Source organism: Halichoeres trimaculatus, unplaced genomic scaffold (assembly GCF_033239565.1).
Source record: "Halichoeres trimaculatus isolate MK-OKI-2021-1 unplaced genomic scaffold, fHalTri1.1 fHalTri1_scaffold_9, whole genome shotgun sequence".
Lineage (NCBI taxonomy): Eukaryota > Metazoa > Chordata > Actinopteri > Labriformes > Labridae > Halichoeres > Halichoeres trimaculatus.
The window spans coordinates 27,891,678-27,911,556 of NW_027437188.1; the positions used below are offsets into that span (position 1 = coordinate 27,891,678).

A 19,879-nucleotide genomic window follows, 5' to 3' on the forward strand; every position below is an offset into this window, starting at 1 on the left:
ACCTCAGTTTGTCCAATGGTCACAAACAGGCTTCGTATCTCTTTGAGGATGGAGATGGCGAGCTTTCGTGTGCTCAGCTGACAGGAACAGAGCAGCACAAGGGTCAGACCCTCCACAGCATGCAGCACGGTGGAGTGTGGACCTCGCTCTGCAGGGATCTTCAGGTTTGAACTGGACTGCAGCAGCTGTGACGTACACATCAAAGTAAAACAGAGATGATCATGTGGTGTGAAAATCACACCTTTGAGTCATCAGACTTTTATAGATTTTTTTTTTGCGTCACAAACATTCGAGGAACTCTCAACCACAATAATGAAAAAGGCAGAGGAATTACAGGTAATGAGTTTGACTGTAATTTGTCTTTTCAGCTTGTTAAAGGATCAACAGAACACGATAATTGATGCAAAGGTGCGTACCTCAGCTGTGTGTATCTTCGCCGTGTCATAGCTCTTCCCTTGGGAAGCCAGGGTGAGTTTCCACTGAGTGAGCAGCTGCAGCAGTAATTTGAGCGAGGTGTCCAACAGGCCCTGGTGAGTGTCTGGGACTTCACGCAACAAGAAGTTAGTGAATCCAAACAGGACATCATCACGCCAGTCTGAGAAATCCAAGAGCAGACTTTGCAAGGAGTTCTGGGCAATGAGGCGTAGCTCGTCATCCATGTGGATTGTCAACCTGAGTAGAAGAAACAAACATTAGACAGCGGCTTACTGAGAGATAAAAGTACAAACACAATTAATCATCAATGATTAATGGGATAATTAGGGCTAAAATAAGTCTGGTACACAGGAATTTTAGACTGCAAATATTGATTTAGTTGGATCCATTAACCTTTTAAGACTCGGCGTCCACATATATGGACTTAACATTTCTGCCTCTCAGACACATAATACTTCATTTTTTTAAACTTTGACCAATTGGCCACATTTAGGGAATCTGCCTACATCATCTTTTGGTGATATCACAACATTACACCCATTTTAGTAAAAAAAACAACATATTTAAGTTTAACAACACTCATAACAAACAACTAATGGAGAAATCATAACACAAATAATCAAACTTCCCACACAAAGACCAAGTTAAGTTATTATACTTATTAGGTCTTACTTATCCCAAATAGCACAGTGAATTAAAAAATGCAAATCAGAAAAAAGCTTGGGTCTTAATAAAAAAAGTTATTAAGTTATAAATTCATTAAACAGCCATCTGCCATATTGACTTTTCTCATCATGGCCTTTTTTTAGCTTGAGAGAAGATGACTGGAAAGTTGAGTGTCAACATTTTGATTCCAAGTTTAAAAACAGCAAACAGGAAAAGCCAGAAATACAGGACAAGTTTTTTTTAATGACACACAAACATTAGTAACACATGATCTGATCTCTTCTTGATTATCTTGGCAGAGTATTTGACAGAGCCAACTCACCGAGAAAGCAGGTCGATGAGCTCTGGTTTTGACATCCCGTCAGGAAGGATGCGAGGAATGGCTGCGACACAAGTCCTGAACAAGTCAATCTTGGGCTTCCTTTCACCCCTGAAAGGTCAGAGTTCAAGAATTACTAGAAATGCTTTCAGAATATTGAACTAAGCAGACATTTCTTAAAATAACCAGGGTTATTATAGTAAGGTATGAGTGAATGATTGGGCTGAGTCACTCTGGAGTTTTGCCATCTTTAAATGTTTTACAATGATAGTGCTGCATGAGAGCTTACGTGATCATATCCTCGGGCTCCTTGTTCAGCATCTGAGCGTTAGTCATCATCATGCACCGTCCCACCTCCTTATCCAAGTGTCTGAGGATGTTATCAATAGCCTTCCTCACATGAAAATAATACTGAGACATCCCTGGGAAAGATGACAGAGGCAGAAACACACTGGCGTCACCACTCACTGCCTGCAGATATTAACATCTGATGCCTCTGCTATGTGAGAGTGAAAATTCCTGCACTTTCAACAATCCTGAGAAGGTCTCTTTCACTCACCGATGACTTTGGCCTCTTCGTCTGTCAGCGTTTTGCTCAAGTATGTCTTCTTCACTCGGAGTGTGTGCCCAGAGGGTAAAGTGCAACCAGTGTTAGGCATAGGGGGCTCGCCGTCCTTCTGCTGCAGCTTGTCAGCTATGACCAGGAATGCTCTCAGACCAATATTCATCCTCTGGACAGGGGAAAGAGACACATTGTGTTCAACTTTCACTTTCAATATCAGGTACAAAAGTACATCAGAAACAAATAATTCACACAGGAAGACACTGCAGATACATAAAGTTTTATGGGTGTTAATGAAGACAAGATATTTAGTTGCCCATGTATGACTTTCTCCAATGTAATTAGAATAATGTGTCACATTTGATGATAATTTTTCCATTAGTTCAATAGCATTCAATGACAAACTGGATAAGTCATAAAACTATTTAATAGAATACAGACACAGTGCGAGCTACGATAAGAAAAAAAAAAGCCATCTAAAAAAAATAAAAATAAAATTATCAATAAAAGAATTACAGTAAATGCCCTCACTAATTAAGTTTTCTTCAGTATGTTGACTTCCAAGGAAATTCTGATCAGAAGCTAACATGTCAGTGAATGTTGAATACATACCTCTGGATTAAGACTAAAGGCTTTTGCAGGCTTCCCAACACAAAGAAGGTCAAAGATAATTTCTCTCATGGCAAAATCTAGTCTTTCCTGTGAAAATAAAAAAGATCAATATGATGAGAGGAGGTATCAGCCATAAATGGATAAAATAAACACAAATGTTGTGACAGCCTAACTCTCTTTGGTTCACTTTGGTGTATTAGTGTCAATACCTGTGCGATAAACTGGATGATTTTGACAAAGATGTTAAGCGGCATGTCTCTGGGTACCACACTGCGGGATCCTTTGGGGAACAGTGTTGATACGACTGTGCTGAGGCGACTGGATGAAAAAAAAAAAAAAGAAGAACTCATGAAGAAAAAGCCTGTGGACTTCATTCCTTAGACATGTTTTCCTTTGTACCTACTTAACCTGTTTTAAAAGTCTGGCTTGACCTGTTAAGAATTTCTCAGGTGGGCTCAAGCCTATAATAACTTATTTAAGCTGCTGATAAACCTGTAGGCCTCCAGCTCCGACAATCTGGTGCCACCTGACCCTGGGTCTGCTCTGCTCTGCATCTCTGTAACACACTGGGAATTCCTGTCTTTACACACCTTTTAAATTAGTAACAAGAAAAGGTGTTCTGGTGTAAAACTGCTTATTAAATAAACGCATTGTTCTTGTTCTAAAAGCCTCTGTAGTTCAAACAAATATGTTCCAGTCTGTGACGTTTATTGGCTTCTGACAGGTATTTACACACACATAAACACAGTTAAGAGACAATAAAAGTTATGGTTGGTTGAGAAATTTGCATGTCCACTTCTTCAATTCATTCGTTTTACTTCTTTGGCTGCCTTACTGCTGTGAAGCACATAGGAGATATTTACCCCTGAGTTGCTGTGTTGCTCTCACACTTTATTCTGATCATGTAGACCCATAACAGCCGATACAAGGACTCCAATGCAACACGAGCCATCTTAGGGTCTCTACTCTGTAATGTTATAAGAATTACAAAAGAACATCAGTGACAAGACATTGTTGCAACAACAGTACACTTGATGAAGAAAAAGGGAGCTTGAGGATATGTTTTCCCATCTGAAAGCTGCAGTTGTGCAGGTGATGTTACCTTCAGGTTGGAGAGGCAGTTGTTGAGGAAGACATGCCATCTGTTGAGGAAGAACTGTTTCTGGCTCACACACAGCAGGCACGTCACCAGTGGGTAAAATGCCTGTGAAAGAACAGGTTATGTTTACATCTATTCTTTCAAACACAGACCTTTAAATTAAAGATAAAAGCTTAAAACAACCAATTATTTTTTTTTTCAAGGCTGTCCTTTAACCAGATGACTTGAATAATTTCACATTAACTTCATCAACCTGATTGCACTTCAAATGTAAAACCAGTTTTCTTTGCTTTCTTTGAGGTTGTTTCTTTTGTTATGCTTTTTGCTGACGATGCACTGCTCATAAAAGAGACTCTCAGCCGCACTCGCTGCCTCAGGGGACTGTAGAGCTCCTGTAAGAGCCATGTGTTGTTCCATGAGGGTTGTTGTCTCTTGATTTCACTGCAAGCTGCTGCTGTGAATGCTTCCTGAAGCCACGTTACAAGGAGGTGACATAACACACATTATAGCACTACGCTTAAAGCCTGCTATGTTTTCACTGTTCATATAATTCTTCGAAAAAGCAGCTTCCCTCCCCCCATAAATTATTTGTAGTGTGGACAACGCATAAAACAAGAGTGACTTTGAAGTGCTTGAAGGTTCACAGAGACCACAGGCATCTGGACAATCTGTGCATGCAGCAGAGGGTGTCAGGATGAAAACAAAGCGGTGTCCAGAAACACACAGGGCCACACAAGGACACAAAGCTAACTATCAGAGTCAGTTTGTTTCCTGCAGAGTAACCAACCAGCGAGTGCTTCTTCCTGGAGGACAGGTCCAGGGTTGTGTCATACAAGCTGTCCACAAAGTTCCTCAGGCAGGGTACGTTCACCTCGTTCTTCACGGCCTGGAACGACATCAAACACGGTCACTGAGCAAGGCACAGAGCAGTTCCCTTCCCTGTGTCAATAAAACATTATGTGATGATTTATAAATGCATGCTGCAAAAAATAGCACTTACTGCTGCAACAGGAACCAAAATTTCAACAAAGAGACCAGCCAAGGCATGCTTGATGTCCTTGTCCTTCACTTCGAGGAAATACTGAGCGCACTCCTTTGGAAAAGACAGAAAACAGTTTGAGAAGCCTCGATAAAATTCACAAACAAAAATGCCTAGAGTCAATGCTCAGGAAGTGCCAACTTTAAGAGTTTCTTAAAACTCCCTCTACATTTCCAAAGACTTCAGTGTGTTAAAGAAAAAAACTGTGTACTGCTTTTGTTTTTTTTAACTTGCATCAAAAACCTTGTTTGGGTAAAATATGAAGGCATTGATCAATACTTGTTCCTTTCAGACATCCTGGAATTTTTTTTGTACCTGCATAAACTGAAAAGAAGCTTCGAAGTCCTCAACAGGGTACATCTTGATCCGGAAAAACTTGACCCCCATGATGAGGCTGATGGTACTCTGGACTACATATGGACTCTGCTCTTTCTGTCGCAGCTCCTTCAGCTCTGTCATAAACTTCTTCTTCACAGCAGGAAACCTTAGCGAGGAAAAAGAAGAAGACACTGAATGTGGTTCTATAAAAAGACAAGCCTGCATAGCACAGTCTAACAAAAACCCAAACCAGCACTTCCTCAGAAAACTTCCTCTGTTCAGCGTCGTGACGCTGTGAGAATACAGTGACAATTTTCAAGGGGCATGCCTCCCAAAATAATCAGGCCCCTTGTCTCAGCCTAAAAATGGAGAGTGTGAGCCTGTGTCCTAAGATGAACCTTTCATCCAGCACCTGATCCCTTGCCCAAATTGAACCAGAGACGGGATTCTTCAGCTGGTCTAAATTTAGAAGACAATTCATCATGGGAGCTCACATATGCATCTCTTTACCTCCTCAGCGGGGGCTCAGAGAACTCCAGCTACTGAGCACAGCTCTGCCAGTGAGAGGAGCGATCTGTTTGTTTTTATATTTAAAATAATCCATGATTCATTGAATTACCTCAAAGTATAACTCAAATAGCTTTAAGTCCTCTCTGCTTAGTATCCCTGTCAGGATATACAGCAGCTAACACTTTGGTCAGGAGGTATGTAGTGCCTTCAACGACCATATCTCTATTTTAAGGTATTTTTCCTTGCAGCAGTGATCTGAAAACTTCAAATAGAAAGACATCAATTTCCAGTCCTAGTTTGGTGTGAGGGGGACCTGTCCACGAGTGTGTCGTTCCTCTAGTACGTTCCAGTCTCTTGAAGCGGGAAATGTTTTGCAGGAAGGCTTTGAAAATGGTAACACCACAATGAAGTGGCACAAACCCAAAGATCAACAGAGCAGAATATGAGGAGAGGATGAAGAGGGAAAGACTGGTTTTGAATTATTTCAGGACTCACTTTGACTGGGCTAATACGCCAATGATCTCAGCATAGAGGTCTGCTACAGTGTGCATGTTGCCAGTGTTTGGACCGTGATACCTGTGGGACAGAAGGCACAGAAAAAAAATCATGAGAGATGCTGAAACTGTTACACAAAGTACGCAGACAGGAGGAGAAAGATGAGATCTTACCCTTCTTTGTGTCTAAAGTGCTTAAAGGCTAAATTAATAACTTCATTGACCAAATTGTCCAGGACCGGATGGAGAGGCATCTAGATAAGACACAAACAGGAAAACAGAGTGGATGAGGAAAAATACTTAACAACATCTCTACAAGGAAATGATTTCAGCTCAACATAAGTAAAGTTTATTTAGAGGGTTCATGCAGCTTTTTGGTAACCACCTGTAGAAACTTAGACACAGCTCGAGCTCCTCTGCTAATAGCCTCATCAATGACTTCCCCTTCTCCGCCCAAATGACACACAACACAGAATCCTATTCGGACCCACTCTTTCCTAATATTACAGGCTGCTGCTGTTACCATATAGCTCCTCAAATTTAACTAAAAAGGTTACATTTATGCAGACTGGACTTGGTTCTTGTTGGTCTTTGTGCACAGTGTGTATGATTTATACTAAGAAACATCACACTCCATCAAAGCTTTAGACATTCCTGCACAACTCGTCTACTATGACAACTGTACATTTTTGTATTGCATTATTTTTTATCCTTCTTCTTCTTCTTTTCTCATTGTTTCTTTGCACCAAAAAGACCAAAACAAGTTGCTGTATGTGAAAACCAACCTGGCAATGAACCAATTTGGGTTCTGATTCTGATACAACATGGACGTACTCCAGGATGTCTCCTGTCTGTTTCTAAAACAGAAAATTAAGCACATCGGCTATCACGGCCATATTGGGAGTGGCAAGGGCCTCGCGTACCGCTAACTGTCAGTCACATGACCTGAGGTGTGCCTCTGATTGGGTGAGCTTGTGATCTTAGTATCCTCTGAACTGCAGAGTTAGAAAAGATTTACCCCCATACAGTGTGTGCAGCTAGTAAAATTGGCGATTTTGACAGGAGACGTTTTTCGAATCAGGCTGTAAATAGGTTAATTTCTGCTTTGAAAACATCTTTTTTTGGTTTGGTGTGTATGTGACTTACGATACTTCTGGAGCCAGTCCCAAGCGGACACTCAAAAAAAAGCAGATTTTAGCACTTCCACATTGTCTCTATTCTTAGACCAGAGGTTGCCGCTTGTTCTGATATTTGCAGCAAGCAAACAAGTTGTTGATGACATTTCAGCCCAGACATGTTTATCTTTACAGCAAACTGTGTTCAATATTTATGCATAAACAAAGTCAAAGGTCAGAGGGCACAGGTACACTCCCGAATAAGATGGATCCCTTCATACTGTGCAGGACAAAAACAAGTTAATGACACTGCTGTCGTTAAATCTAGCAGTGATTTGCATTCCCATTTAAAGTTTGATATGAGAACATAATTGCTTCTTTTGTAAAATATTTCAGTAGACGTGTGTAATTGGGCCACTAAAAAAGCAAATTATATTAAAAATCCAGCATTTTTAAGCAGAATATTGAATTTTAATTACTGTTCTGTCCCTTAAAATGTCTACAAAAGCTTAGCAAACCATGCCAGACTGAAAGTGAACCCTGTATTTAAGCAAATAATAAGATTAAAACACACACAACAGAGTTACTCCAGTCACCTGTTTCAAAACCTCTATAAGTACAAGAGAGAAGATGAAGTCGATGGCTAAATCCCTCCTTTCAAGTAGATAATCTCTCTGCTGCTCATCACTGCAAGAAAGAAAAATGAAGAGCAACAGGTTTGCTATTAATACACAGATTGTGTGATGTCCTTTTCTGTTTTTTCACACATGATTCATTATTTCTGAAAGGATTTATTTTGCATGTCTCACTTTTTGGACTTGGTGTTTGCTCTTGGTCGGTACTCGTGCAGCTCCTCCTCGAGTCCATTTTGTCTTTTGTACCAGTCGAAGAGGGTGCGCAGTATGGAGGGGAGACAGTACTCAGCCAGCGAGCTCATGGTGCTTATCAACTGAAAGAGAGAGACATACACACTGAGATACTAATCAGTGCTTCCTTTGTTTATTTGTGCAGCAATTTAAACCAAAATCTAAGCAGCACAAGAAGATCTAATCAAATTTAATGTTTCCTACACTCTAAAAACAAGGAGTACCAAACAAAATCAGGAAACTTAGAGGTCAAAAGCTACAGATTAAAGGGGAACCAGTCTTCTTAGAGATTATACGCAGGGAGAAAGGTGCAGCATGGGGCAGCCACCCTGAGACCAGGGGGAGGGAGAAGGAAAGGAAGGAACGGGTGGGATGGGGACGGGCACACAGGAAGGGAGGAGAGCCTGGTCAGGCCGGGGAACACAGCGAGCCCTTCATTCAGCACGAGGCTGGAGAAGAATCCTGGCTCTGTGTGGCAGCTGAATGGCCTCACGCAGCAGCACAAACACACTCCTGTGGCTGTGAAAGAGCCCTCTCTGCAGAGCCACAGACCTGCAGGACACACCTAGCACAGAGCTGGTGCCAGCTCACAAGGTAAACACCCCTGCCCTTCACTGGATGTGAAAGAGCTCCATGGATGTGTGCAGCGCTTTTATGTAAGTGTGCATCGTACTAGAGCTGGATTAAAACATGAAAGGTGACTTGCATACTTTCTTCAAGGGAGCGGCCCAACTGTTAATTACTCTCTATTATATAACACTTTGCAGACAATGGAATAAAACCTGAGCTTGCACAAAACGTTAACTACGTCATATTTATACCTCTCAGTAAAATGAACGCAGCACTTACTTGGTCAAACTGAGGATCTTCTCCTCTCTGCAGCGACTTTGTTAATGGCTTTTCCTGAAAACAGAGGAGGACAGGGAGTCATTTTTGGTCTTTGCAGGTTTTTACTTACACAGATTTTTTTTACACAAACTGGCAACGATTTTAGAAATTAGATTAAAAATCATAAACCTCCACGTCCTGTTGAGTGTGTGTGTGTGTGTGTGAGCACCACAGCTGAGCTAACGAGAAAGCCATCAGTCAGTGTGATGCTGTCGTGAGCAGGCAGTCAGATATTAGAGACGGGACTTCCATGACAGCTTTCATTATCATAGTCCTCTATCATCTCAGATAAAGACTTGTCAGGGATTTGGGTTGAGCGCAGGACACTCCTGTTTCCTGATTCTCTACATAATTTTACAGCAGCAGCAGATTGTATGGGTCAATACATTAAGAGTGTATTGAAGAGGGTTAAAACCTACACTTATTTAAGTATTAATTCTACTGATTATTTGCATCTTTAGGTAAGTCTGACTTCTTTAAGAACTAGTGTAATCAAGTCTATAAGAAGTTTTTATATCCACATCTGGCCCACATAATCTAATCTTTCACAAGTGAAAGCTTTTGCAGCACTCTGCCTATTTTCTCCTGCACTACCCAGCCTGCCCTTTTAGGCCAACTGCAGATCAGAGCACATCACTTCCTTTGCAATTATTCTAAAACAGCTATCTGTCTGATGTGTCTGACACTGCGTGGGCTGATGGTTATGTAGCTGTCCCCCTTTGCGCTTTCCAGGACAGCAGCTCAGCTCCATATTTGATGAAGCTTTCAGTTTTCGGACAAATGCTTAAACCAGAGGAGCTCATCATGAGCTGGAGTGGCAGAAAGGTCAATGTTCTGTCTGCCTTTAAATGCTTAGCAAAACAGCATTTGGCTTCAACTTCTCTACATAAATTACTAAATAAAATCAGGATTTGTCTCTGATTTTGATTCGCTGATTTTGTAAAAAGATCTATAAACATGACAGCTTTAGTTGAACAAGTTTACCTGAATAAAGAGGCCAGCAGATACACACCACTACAACAAGACAGAGTTAAACAAATGACTCATTCCAGTGAGAGGAAAAACAGACACATCCGTGTAATTCTCCAGAGGGAGTTACACCAAAACAAAGGGTTTGCACACTTTCCCTGTGGTAATTAACACTCCCCTGCAGACTCCGGCCCATGACTAACAGCTTCCTATAAATCACAGCCCTAAAACTGGGGACGACATGTCCACAGCAGCCAGATAACAGCACCTTAATCAGTTCTCAACTATCTTAGGGGGGGGCATGTTTTTTTTTATTTTTATTTTTTTTTCAACTTTGTTAAACAATTTTTAAATCATGAATATGATACATTATTGGTTGTTCTACATTGATTTCATTTTCTGTTAGCTGTTAGCCCTCCCTAAAACCAAAAGTGCTTCTGTTACAACTTGTGTGACACAAAAACTAGAAAAACATCCAGTGTTGCTCTTGTTGCATTGTGTTGTTCCCTATTACAGGGAAGAATAAAGAGTAACTTTTGTTGGTAAAATCTACAGTTTAAGGGTTCATAAGGCTGAATTTATACTATTATCTCTGCCAAGGAGGTTATGTTTTTGGGAAAGTTTGTTTGTCTATGAACAACATAACTCAAAAAGTAACAAACAGATCTTGATGAAATTTTCAGGAAATATTCAAAATGGGATAAAGAAGAATTGATTAAATTTTGGAGGTGATCCAGGTCACCATCTGGATCCAGTGTTCTTTTAAAGGATTCGTTATCATGGTAAGATAGGGCGGGTTTTACCATATGTGTATAACTCCATGATAAATGGTGGTATTGCTTTGCTCAAAAATACAAGACAAGGTCACGATAAAAGCACGATCCAGAACCGAATAGAACAGAATATTCTGGATACTAAAATCCGGAATAAGAAATTGTCTTACAAACCTGCAACTAACACCAAATTGTAGCAGACAGTCTGTTGAAAGGGAGTATAACATTAAAGTAGGACCAAAGTGTTGTATGACAATAAAAATATGCTTGCCGGAGGTCTGCACTCTCTGAGTGTTTTTTCAGTTTCAGATATTTTAGTTGGAATTTTTCTTGCAAATGTAAAAACAGTTATATTAGATGACAGAGTTTCGGTTTTTGTGTTGTTTGTTAAACTGAAGTTTTCTCTCATCTGAGTTTCTTCAGTCTGAAGTTTCTTTTTAATTAATTCCCTTTTACACATCTGGAATAATTTAATTTTCAATTCATTTTAGCAATATGGTTTTCTCAGACTTTTTAGAGCAGTTTCTGTGAGTTTGTAATGTGGATCAGGCCCTTCCCTGTTAGTCTGATCGTCTGTTAGCATAGGTCATTCACAACAGCTGATGCTCTGCTTCAACCTCCACATGACAAGAAGTACTTCAGAAATTTGTTTGGCACCTTTCTAAATCTACCACAGCCTACCGAAGACATTCTCTTCACTAAGTATGAAAAATATAGGCATAAAATATGAGTGACAAAACGTTTGTCATTTTTGTCATGAATTTTGATGTAGTGTTTCCCTGGTTAAAACAGTAGGATCTGACACATAACCAGAAGTCTCCAACTATTCAGCTCTGTTGTCAGTTTACACCAATGGTTAGTTTCACAGTTTATCCATAAACATGCAAAATGATTTCTTTGTTTATTAATGTCTAAAAAATAAACTACATGTATAAACAAAGACTTTTTGTGCAGAACGTGCATTGTTGCTTCTTTTTGCAATCTGACTCTTACTATTTCTTGAGTATTTGCAAGGTTTTACATCAGTGGTTAAGAAGTAAAAGAATCTGAAACCTTCCTCTACCACTGTCTGTAATTGATCCCTGTCAAGCCACCTATTATGGGCCTGTCTGCAGGCTTCCTGTCTGACCTTGTTATGGTGATTCACAACCTGTGGGTCAGGACACCCAACAAGGGGTCACCAGATGATTGACAGGGCAGCATAGAGGGAAAAAATCTGCCACAGAAAATCACAGTTTGGGGGGATCTTCCTGTCACTTTTTTCTAAGTTTCTTGCTGTACTTTAGTTCAACCAGCTGATAAAATAACTGAGACTAGGCCTGTCACGATAATCCATACATCAATTAACCAAACAATAAATAATATCGTCCTCAGTAAGTTTGCCAGATAAACTGACACGCGCATGTGTGTTTGTTTTCCTCCTCTCTTTCGACCAAAGAGGCTGAATGAGAAGATGACTCACTACGTCTATCTTTCCAAACATTGGGGTGCATAGGCTCTATAGCGGATTTATGACGGAGTGAGCATCTGTCAAAAATGCGATCTTTGGCATCTTTTGCGAAGGGGCAGCTCGCGCTTACACACGGAGAGAGCTGAAGCGAGCATCCTGAGGGGTAAGGAGGAAACACACGCTAATATGAGTGATGGCACGAAAGATATGGTTCTTAAGCCGCCTGCCACAGTCCCAATGTGGGAATGTTTTGTTTTTTATCAGAATGAACAAAGTGTGAGCTCATGAACACCAACGAGCTGATATGTCGCATTTGTTTGAAAATAGTGGCGACGAAGAAGAAGAAGAGGGAGGTGCAGCGGAGCCTTGTTCTTTGACAATCCGCTCTTACCGAGGCTTTTGGTCTGCAAAGTAAATAGAAATAAAAGCGCCAAATGGTGGGCACTCAAAGACAGCTACATTGCCAAAGAAATGCAGCCCTTCAATACGGTTGAAAGCCAGAAATGTTAAAAATGTTTGACAGACAGTACGGATTGACTGGGAAAAAGTACATGTTACAAACAATTCAGGAACTGTATAAACTCCCTTTTATTTAGGCTATAGCTTTTTATTGTTGTTGTTTTTTTTTTTTTTTTTTTTTTTTTTTTTTTTTTGGGGGGGGGGGGGGTTGTTTTTTCTTTAGAGACAGGGTCTATGTTTTGTTGTTTTTGATTAGTATTAATTATTCTCATTGACATGTATTTTTTCCCTAAAAGAGAGTCCATTTCATTTTCACTGTATTTTTTTTTCTCTTTCTTGTTTGTTATATATATTATATTTTTTGTTTAATTTATTTTATTTAAAAGATCCTGACCTTTTAATTACAGTTAAATACTCTTAAGAAATTAAAGTTTCTTACTTTTGATATGGTGTACTCACTCTATTATCCCATTTATCATAATTACATCAATGAAAAAATGGAAAATGGAATGGAAAAAAAATGGAAAAAATCAAAATAATATTGACAATAATATCGTTTATCGGCAATATTTTGGGAAATTATCGTCTAGCAAAATTTGTTATCGTGACAGGCCTAACTGAGACTGTCTAACAAAAAGTGATAAAGCTCACCACAGAGCACCAATGGTTTGACCAAATTCCTCAAAACATCACCAAAGCTTGCTCTTGAACTTCTTCCCTGATGCTTAAAAACAAGGTAAAAACAGCCAGTCAGCCGCTCTCTGCACACTCACCAGTGGCTCGGCCATGATGATGCGTATCTTGCGCTCTGATATGGTGGTGAAGTTGGCGAACAGGCTCTTGAGGACGTACTCGCCCGGCTTGCTTTCCGGGTCGATGCTGATGGGCATCATGGCTGGGGGACCCTTCTCTCCTTGGGGACAGCAGACTGGAGGAAGAGGGGGTTTACTGTATCCGTTCCCCACTGGTGAGGCTGTGGAAACAACAGAAAGAATAAGATGATGAGCCAAACATTGCTAATTCAAGCACAAAGGAGTGGGACAGGATCAGCCACAAAGAAAGAGCAGCGGACAGAGTTTTACTGAAAGGCTTCCAAACATGGACATAAAGTTCCTGACATGTTGAACATTCCTGAGGGAGACCGTCCAGAGGGCACCGGCCTGCCCTGATGCGGCTCCTTCTTTCCCCCTGCTACAGTGAACACAACACACATGGAAATTAAAGCTCCATGGCCAGCAGCTGGTGTTTTCATTTCGTACCAAACATGTCATTGCCCTTTGAGGGAAGCAGAAATCTTGTGCATGTGACCGTCCTGCGGCGTGGGTTATGCTGTGGTGTACGTTTAATCACAGATAGCTCGCTCAGGCCATTAAACCCTGCACTGGTTAAATTTTACCTTGGTGACACACTCTGCTGAGTCCAGACACAAAAGTGCCAAATATAGTAAAGAACAGCATAGAAACACCTCATTACAAGTGTGAGATAAGTCCTAACTGTCCACCTCACACATTGCCGTAAATCTGGAGTGTAAAATATTCAGAGGTTTGGGCCAGACTGAAAAGACTTACTGCCTCGCGACTGGAACCACATTTTCTCAGCTCCTGAATTCTGTGTGAGTAAAAGTCCAATATGTGCGTAATAAATAAATGTGACGGGACAGAGAGCACAACAGCAGCTGTGCAGCCTGCACCTGTACGACATCACAACTCAAAATCAGGGATATCTACTTTTGATGAGATTATAGTTAGAAACTGGCACACATTCTGCAGAGAAACACTTGTTTGGCTGGAGCTCAACAAGATATAAACATAAACACAAGCCCTGCACATTTTACAATGAGAGTTTCCTGAATCGACAAAGCTGTTGTTGTTTCATTTTCTTATCGTGAAGTTGGTTCAAGCTGAGTTTATCGCTCAGCAGAGATTCAGAAGACCTGCAAATTGTTAAAGCACAACCTGTGAAGCAGATCTTGTAATTTCCGTGATTCATGTTCACGTAGTCAAGTTGTGACAAGATGAAAACTTATTGCATGTATTCAGCAGAGGAATCAGACAACCAGTAATTTAATTTAATGACCCCTGCGGTCTGCCAGGAGACAAATCAGAAGCAGAAACATCAATTTTCATTCAGATCAAAGGTTGAGAGGATAGAAGTAGCTCTTAATGAATTGTGTTTGCTGAAAATGATCACGCATCCACAGGTGGTTTCAGGAGACTCCAAATACAACTGAATGTCAGAAATGAGAGGGAAATTTTAGTCACAGGTCTAGTAAAAATGTCTTCTTCTTCAGATCTTTCTGGGACACACACACTCTTCGGATGTGTGTCAAAGAACACCCGGCACGTGTGATGATCCTGTGCAGCTTTCAGAACATGCTTCCTTCACTCACGGCTGCCCGGCACCTACCCAGGCCTTTGATGAAGCTGATGACGCTGGCCTTGCTCCAGCACACGGCCGTCCTGTCCATCGTGGGGAAGGAGGATACGGTGTCCAGGGTTGTCCTGAATTAAAAAAAAAACAAACTAATCCACGCTAGTAAAATCCACAAACGTCCATGTCTTTTGTGTCAGCAGGCTGTGTCCTGCTGGGCATAGTTTCCATGGCGCACGGAGAGCCAACAACGAGTGTGCTTTATGAAAGTGGGAGTAGTGTTTGGTATGGGAACCCTCTCCCTCTCCCCGTCTCTTTCTCTGAGCAGCTTCTGCTATGGCTTCCTCTTGCCTTGTGACCAAGCGGTGCCTTCCAAGAGTGAAGGTCAGGCAGGAATTTTTAGCTGAGGCACAGCACAGTGACGAGGGCCTACATGCTATGGTGGCATAGTTATGTGTCTATATTTATCCCGGGGTACACACCATACTGACGGAGCAGCCCTCCCCTTTCCTCCACCTCTGTGATCCTGAAGCAGAAAGCAACAGAGTGTCAACACTATTCCTGATCAGGCAATTCTGCGTTCCCAGACAAGTTATTTGTTGATACTAAAATCTTTTTCAGCATACTTCAAGATTTACACTCAGCTAAAGAAACCACTTCTGATCATTTTCACACTTAATTAACCAAAATTCATGTTCCATTTCACACACTTTGTCCCATTTTTATGGCTTAAATTTAAGATGTGAGGAAGAGAAAGCAACCAGTGTCCAGTTCTGCCCTCTCTGTCTCTCTGTACGGAGCCTCAGACGCGACATGTGACTCTGCAAACAAGGAGCTTGGGCACAGCGTGGATTACATCACCGCCGTGCTGGAAACACCCTGAGCATGGTGGTGCTCCCAAGAGGACAATGCAAACAAGTTAACAAGTGTCTCTGCACACATATACATTCACACACATACACACACGTAAAAAGAATGCAGCTCCCTATATGCGTCCTCAGAGACAGTCTCGCTGAGTAAACAAACCACTTTAGCAGCCGTTTGTGAACAGAGTGGGAGGATATTTAGATACCACTGACCTCTTTTACTGGAGCAGAAATTCCAGTGTCAACATGGACCTTTGGGAGCTCTTCATGCAGCTGCAGTGAGAAACATTGACGCTGCACTTTTGGCACATGAAGCCGGCGTGCATGCTTTGAAACTGCAAATCATTACCTACATCACCTCTCATCCAGCACTGTACAGTATTCACATTTTATACTTCCTGTAAGAAAATAAAGAGGCACTGTTCTCAGGTGCTCAGCTAAAGGTGGCTGCTTGCGTCATGAGCAGTAACTGGGAAATTTTGTAGCCAGGTTTGGATCATAAAGTCAGGGTCATAGAGAAAAAACAGGGCCCCTGTTAACAACCCGAGTCCGTTTACTATTTAATTATCCCGACTGTATTTCCATATGAAAATAAAACCTTTATGTCATCAAAGCTTTTACATTAAATATGACTTCATCTGCTTAAACAAATTCAACTCAAAACTGCCTGTTAGTCTGGCACACTGAAGCTGAACTATTCTTGGTGGAAATATTTATCAAAAGAGGAAGCAACAGCTGGAGCTAATGAAGCAATAACATGTAAATACTTTCACACTATCAGGAGTTCACAGTTTGAGAGGCGAGGAATGAGAGAAAGGGAATGATTAGAGACGTCTCTGAAGAGGAGGCCAAACTTAGAAGAAATCTTTTAACCCTTTATGACTTGCCATACCAAGTCAATCAGAGCATATTGTTACATTTTTACATGCTGTAGAGTCTTTTTTTGCATGAAACTTTTGCTTTTACTCAATACAACCCTTACATCCTAAATTTTAACTAGAAAAGCACTCAAAGAGCACAGACCTCCACCAAGCAGCCTGTGATTGTCACGCAACACTATAGTCCTACTTTAATGTTATACTCCCTTTCAGCGGACTGGTGGCTACAATTTGGTGTTAGTTGCAGGTTCGTGCATTAATTTGTTACCTGACAGTGTTGAAAATTATGATGACCCAGTACATATTTCATATTCCAGATCTTAGTATCCAGAATATTGCCAGGATCTGGATCATACTTTTACATTTGTCAGAAATTGGTGACCTTGTCTTGTATTGTTTTGCAAAGCAATCTGACCATTTATCGTGGCATAATATACACATATGGTGGAAACGGCCCTATCTCACAATGATAAAGAATCCTTTTAAAAAAATCCTGGATGCAGACGGTGATCTGGATCACCTCCGAAATTTAATCACTTCTTTCTTATCCCATTTTGAACATTTCCTGAAAATTTAATCAAGATCTGTATGTTACTTTTTGAGTTAGGCTGTTCACAGACAAATAAACATTCCCCAAAACATAACCTCCTTGGCAGAGGTAATAAAATGCATAGACTTATGTCAAGACTAACTAAATAAGTTGCTAAAAAATGCAATAAACCATAGAAAAAGAAAATTTTACAATCTTTTTTGTTCTAAATACAGAAATGACACGGCTGTGTCCCTCAAAAATGGAAATGTATTAAATAGGATGAAATGTATTCAACACAAGAAGAGATGTGGGTCATAATGATTCTGTTGTTTGCAATTTACACTGAATTTCTGTACACTTTAGTGGAAAGAAACAGCACTCTTGGACATGTTGTGAGCGCAGTATAAAGGTGTAACTCCCAAGAGTTCTGTATTAAAAAAAAACTGTACAATCTTTCCAATCTGGTTTTAAATCTATTGCCAATCAAAACTTGATATGCAAATTGTAGCGTTGCTGCAGGGCTCTGTGGGGTTAAATCAGACTAACATCACGCTTAACAGGCCTGTAGAACATTTCAGACAATTTTCACTTAATTCTGATTAACATCTACTATTTGTCTCTAGTCATACAGGATTTTTTTTTTGCTGGTGCCAGTTCTGGGATGTTATCCATTGTCCAATGCACACTATTCTCTGTAACAAGGCGTTCATATTGCACTTGTTGACTGGAAAATAAGAAACACAAAATGTGCAGACCAGATTCTTTAACACTCAATAAATGCTCAGTGAACCGAATAACATATCTGACCTCTGATCAGGAGGGCAGCACCGTGATCAGCTCACTGCAGATCATCTCCTGCTCTGATTGGCTGAAGCTGGACCAGCCTTTAGGCTGTTTGAACACCAGACTTGATGCAGCAGCAGCACAATGCCAGTTCTGTGCTGCTGGTTGTCACTGTTTTATTAGTGCTGAGCTGAACACACTGACTGATGAGGCACCGGGGTCTAAAAAGGGCCTTGACTTTGTTTACACTGTGTGCAAACAGTATCAAATGCACCAAAGGGAGACACAAAACAGGCACTTATCCACCATTTTTAATTTTAACATATTCAGAAGGTAAAGATAAATTAATATTTCTTTTTTCTCATTTTCCCAGCTAAGGACCAATAAAGTGCACCCATCTATTTTGTTCATGAAACATCCTTCTGCTTTTACAATTTATACACCACACTGTCTCTGGTGCCATCTTATGATTCATTACATAACATCTGTTTTAAAAGGGAGCAGAGAGATGAGATTAGAAGAACATTTCTCTAAATGAAAATGTTAAATTTATATCTGTGGGTCAGTGCTGCTGATTCAGTACAAAGACTGCCTGTGTGATTTATCGGCAAAGTGACCCACTGTGGGATTATGCAACATCATCAGGAGATGGCTCAATGTAGAGTGTGTATACAGGGACAGCATGTCCTGTGGTGTCTCTTTACATTCAGATTCAGGAGATGCACACGTGCTAGCTCAGCCTGCCTCAAGTGAAATAGCTCCAGTTCTGGGTTTTAATTAGATTCCTACACTGCATGTGTTTCACAGGCTGAGGATCTCCTTCCTGGCTTGGCTTCAGCTTAGTTTTCTTCAAGTCTGTTTGTTTTTCCTCCTGAAGTAATCAATATTTATCATCCACATCTTAAATCCAACATGAAACAGCATTATGCAGGTATAAGATGCAGAGGGCCTCCTCCTCCTCTCCTTCCACATGGGCCGGATGGATGTCTGTGAAGCTGAGAGCTCTGGACAGAATATGCAACCGAGCTGAACCTCCGCTAATCCTATTACTGTGTCCTTGCACTTAATAAGAGCTATTCAGCGGCTGTCAGGGACTCTTAGGCTAAAGCAAAATCAGGATGGACTTTAAAGTGAAGCGGCAGAAATAAGATGCTGAATCATCAACAGGAAAACTTAAAATACACAGTATGATGTGAGTAATAGTAACACACACTGCAGCGTGATGAGAAACTTCTTCCTATAGGATAACTTCAGCCAGATGGTTATGTCTCTGCTGTTGCTAGGATACAAGTGAAAACCTTGAGAAGTGTGGGGCTGCGTTGCTAAAAGTACAGTGTCTCCAAGTTTGCGGCGTCTGTCATTCGGAGCTCAAGCAACAAGAGGACAGAGAGGCTCCAAAGTCAGGCTCCCCCGAGGAGCTGCAGCGTACAGCACAACAACAACAACAGCAACAGCAACAACACACAAACTGCTACTCACTGCCGCTCCATGATTTCAGCAAGGATTTGATGCTGATCTCAAAGAAGCCTGAGTCCTGCTGGCTGGTCATGGCTGCAGTTTTTGTAGAGTGTCCCCCCTCTAGTTGATCCCTCGAGGTTCGGCTTCTTTCCACAAGCAGCAGCAGCAGCAGCAGCAGCAGAGCACGGACCAGCAGGTAATGCGCGCCTGCTGTCACCTCTCTGTGACGCACAATGCTGCACTGACAAGACACTGAGAAAACACACCAGATCTGCTCTACCCCTCCTCTTGTGTCCCGTCCCTGGCTATCAGCCCTCCCTCTCTCTCGCGCTCACTGTGGCAGGCAGTGGGCGGCAAAGCAAGCTCCCTTTAAATAACTGCGCGGAGGCTGAGAGTGCAGGAAGCAATCCTCTTAGCG

The 19,879-nt window shown here is 41.2% G+C and overlaps 1 protein-coding gene across 3 annotated transcripts in view; it reads right to left on the bottom strand.

The window, feature by feature from the left end:
- frya (furry homolog a (Drosophila)) overlaps nt 1–19,627 on the bottom strand; it is a 41,974-nt gene extending 22,347 nt beyond the window's left edge. For all 3 annotated transcript variants that reach the window (XM_074678916.1, XM_074678915.1, XM_074678914.1), the window contains exons 1-19: nt 19,483–19,627; nt 13,348–13,547; nt 8,885–8,938; nt 7,979–8,118; nt 7,766–7,856; nt 6,229–6,308; nt 6,056–6,136; nt 5,048–5,216; nt 4,694–4,786; nt 4,481–4,579; nt 3,697–3,798; nt 3,458–3,561; nt 2,804–2,912; nt 2,595–2,681; nt 1,980–2,151; nt 1,710–1,842; nt 1,424–1,531; nt 417–672; nt 3–185 (exon numbers count right to left, since the gene is read on the bottom strand). In XM_074678916.1, the coding sequence (XP_074535017.1) occupies nt 3–185; nt 417–672; nt 1,424–1,531; nt 1,710–1,842; nt 1,980–2,151; nt 2,595–2,681; nt 2,804–2,912; nt 3,458–3,561; nt 3,697–3,798; nt 4,481–4,579; nt 4,694–4,786; nt 5,048–5,216; nt 6,056–6,136; nt 6,229–6,308; nt 7,766–7,856; nt 7,979–8,118; nt 8,885–8,938; nt 13,348–13,547; nt 19,483–19,552 (2,331 nt within the window). In that variant the 5' untranslated portion in view covers nt 19,553–19,627. The remainder of the gene's footprint in view (nt 1–2; nt 186–416; nt 673–1,423; nt 1,532–1,709; nt 1,843–1,979; nt 2,152–2,594; nt 2,682–2,803; nt 2,913–3,457; nt 3,562–3,696; nt 3,799–4,480; nt 4,580–4,693; nt 4,787–5,047; nt 5,217–6,055; nt 6,137–6,228; nt 6,309–7,765; nt 7,857–7,978; nt 8,119–8,884; nt 8,939–13,347; nt 13,548–19,482) is intronic.
- Nucleotides 19,628–19,879: the final 252 nt, after the last annotated feature.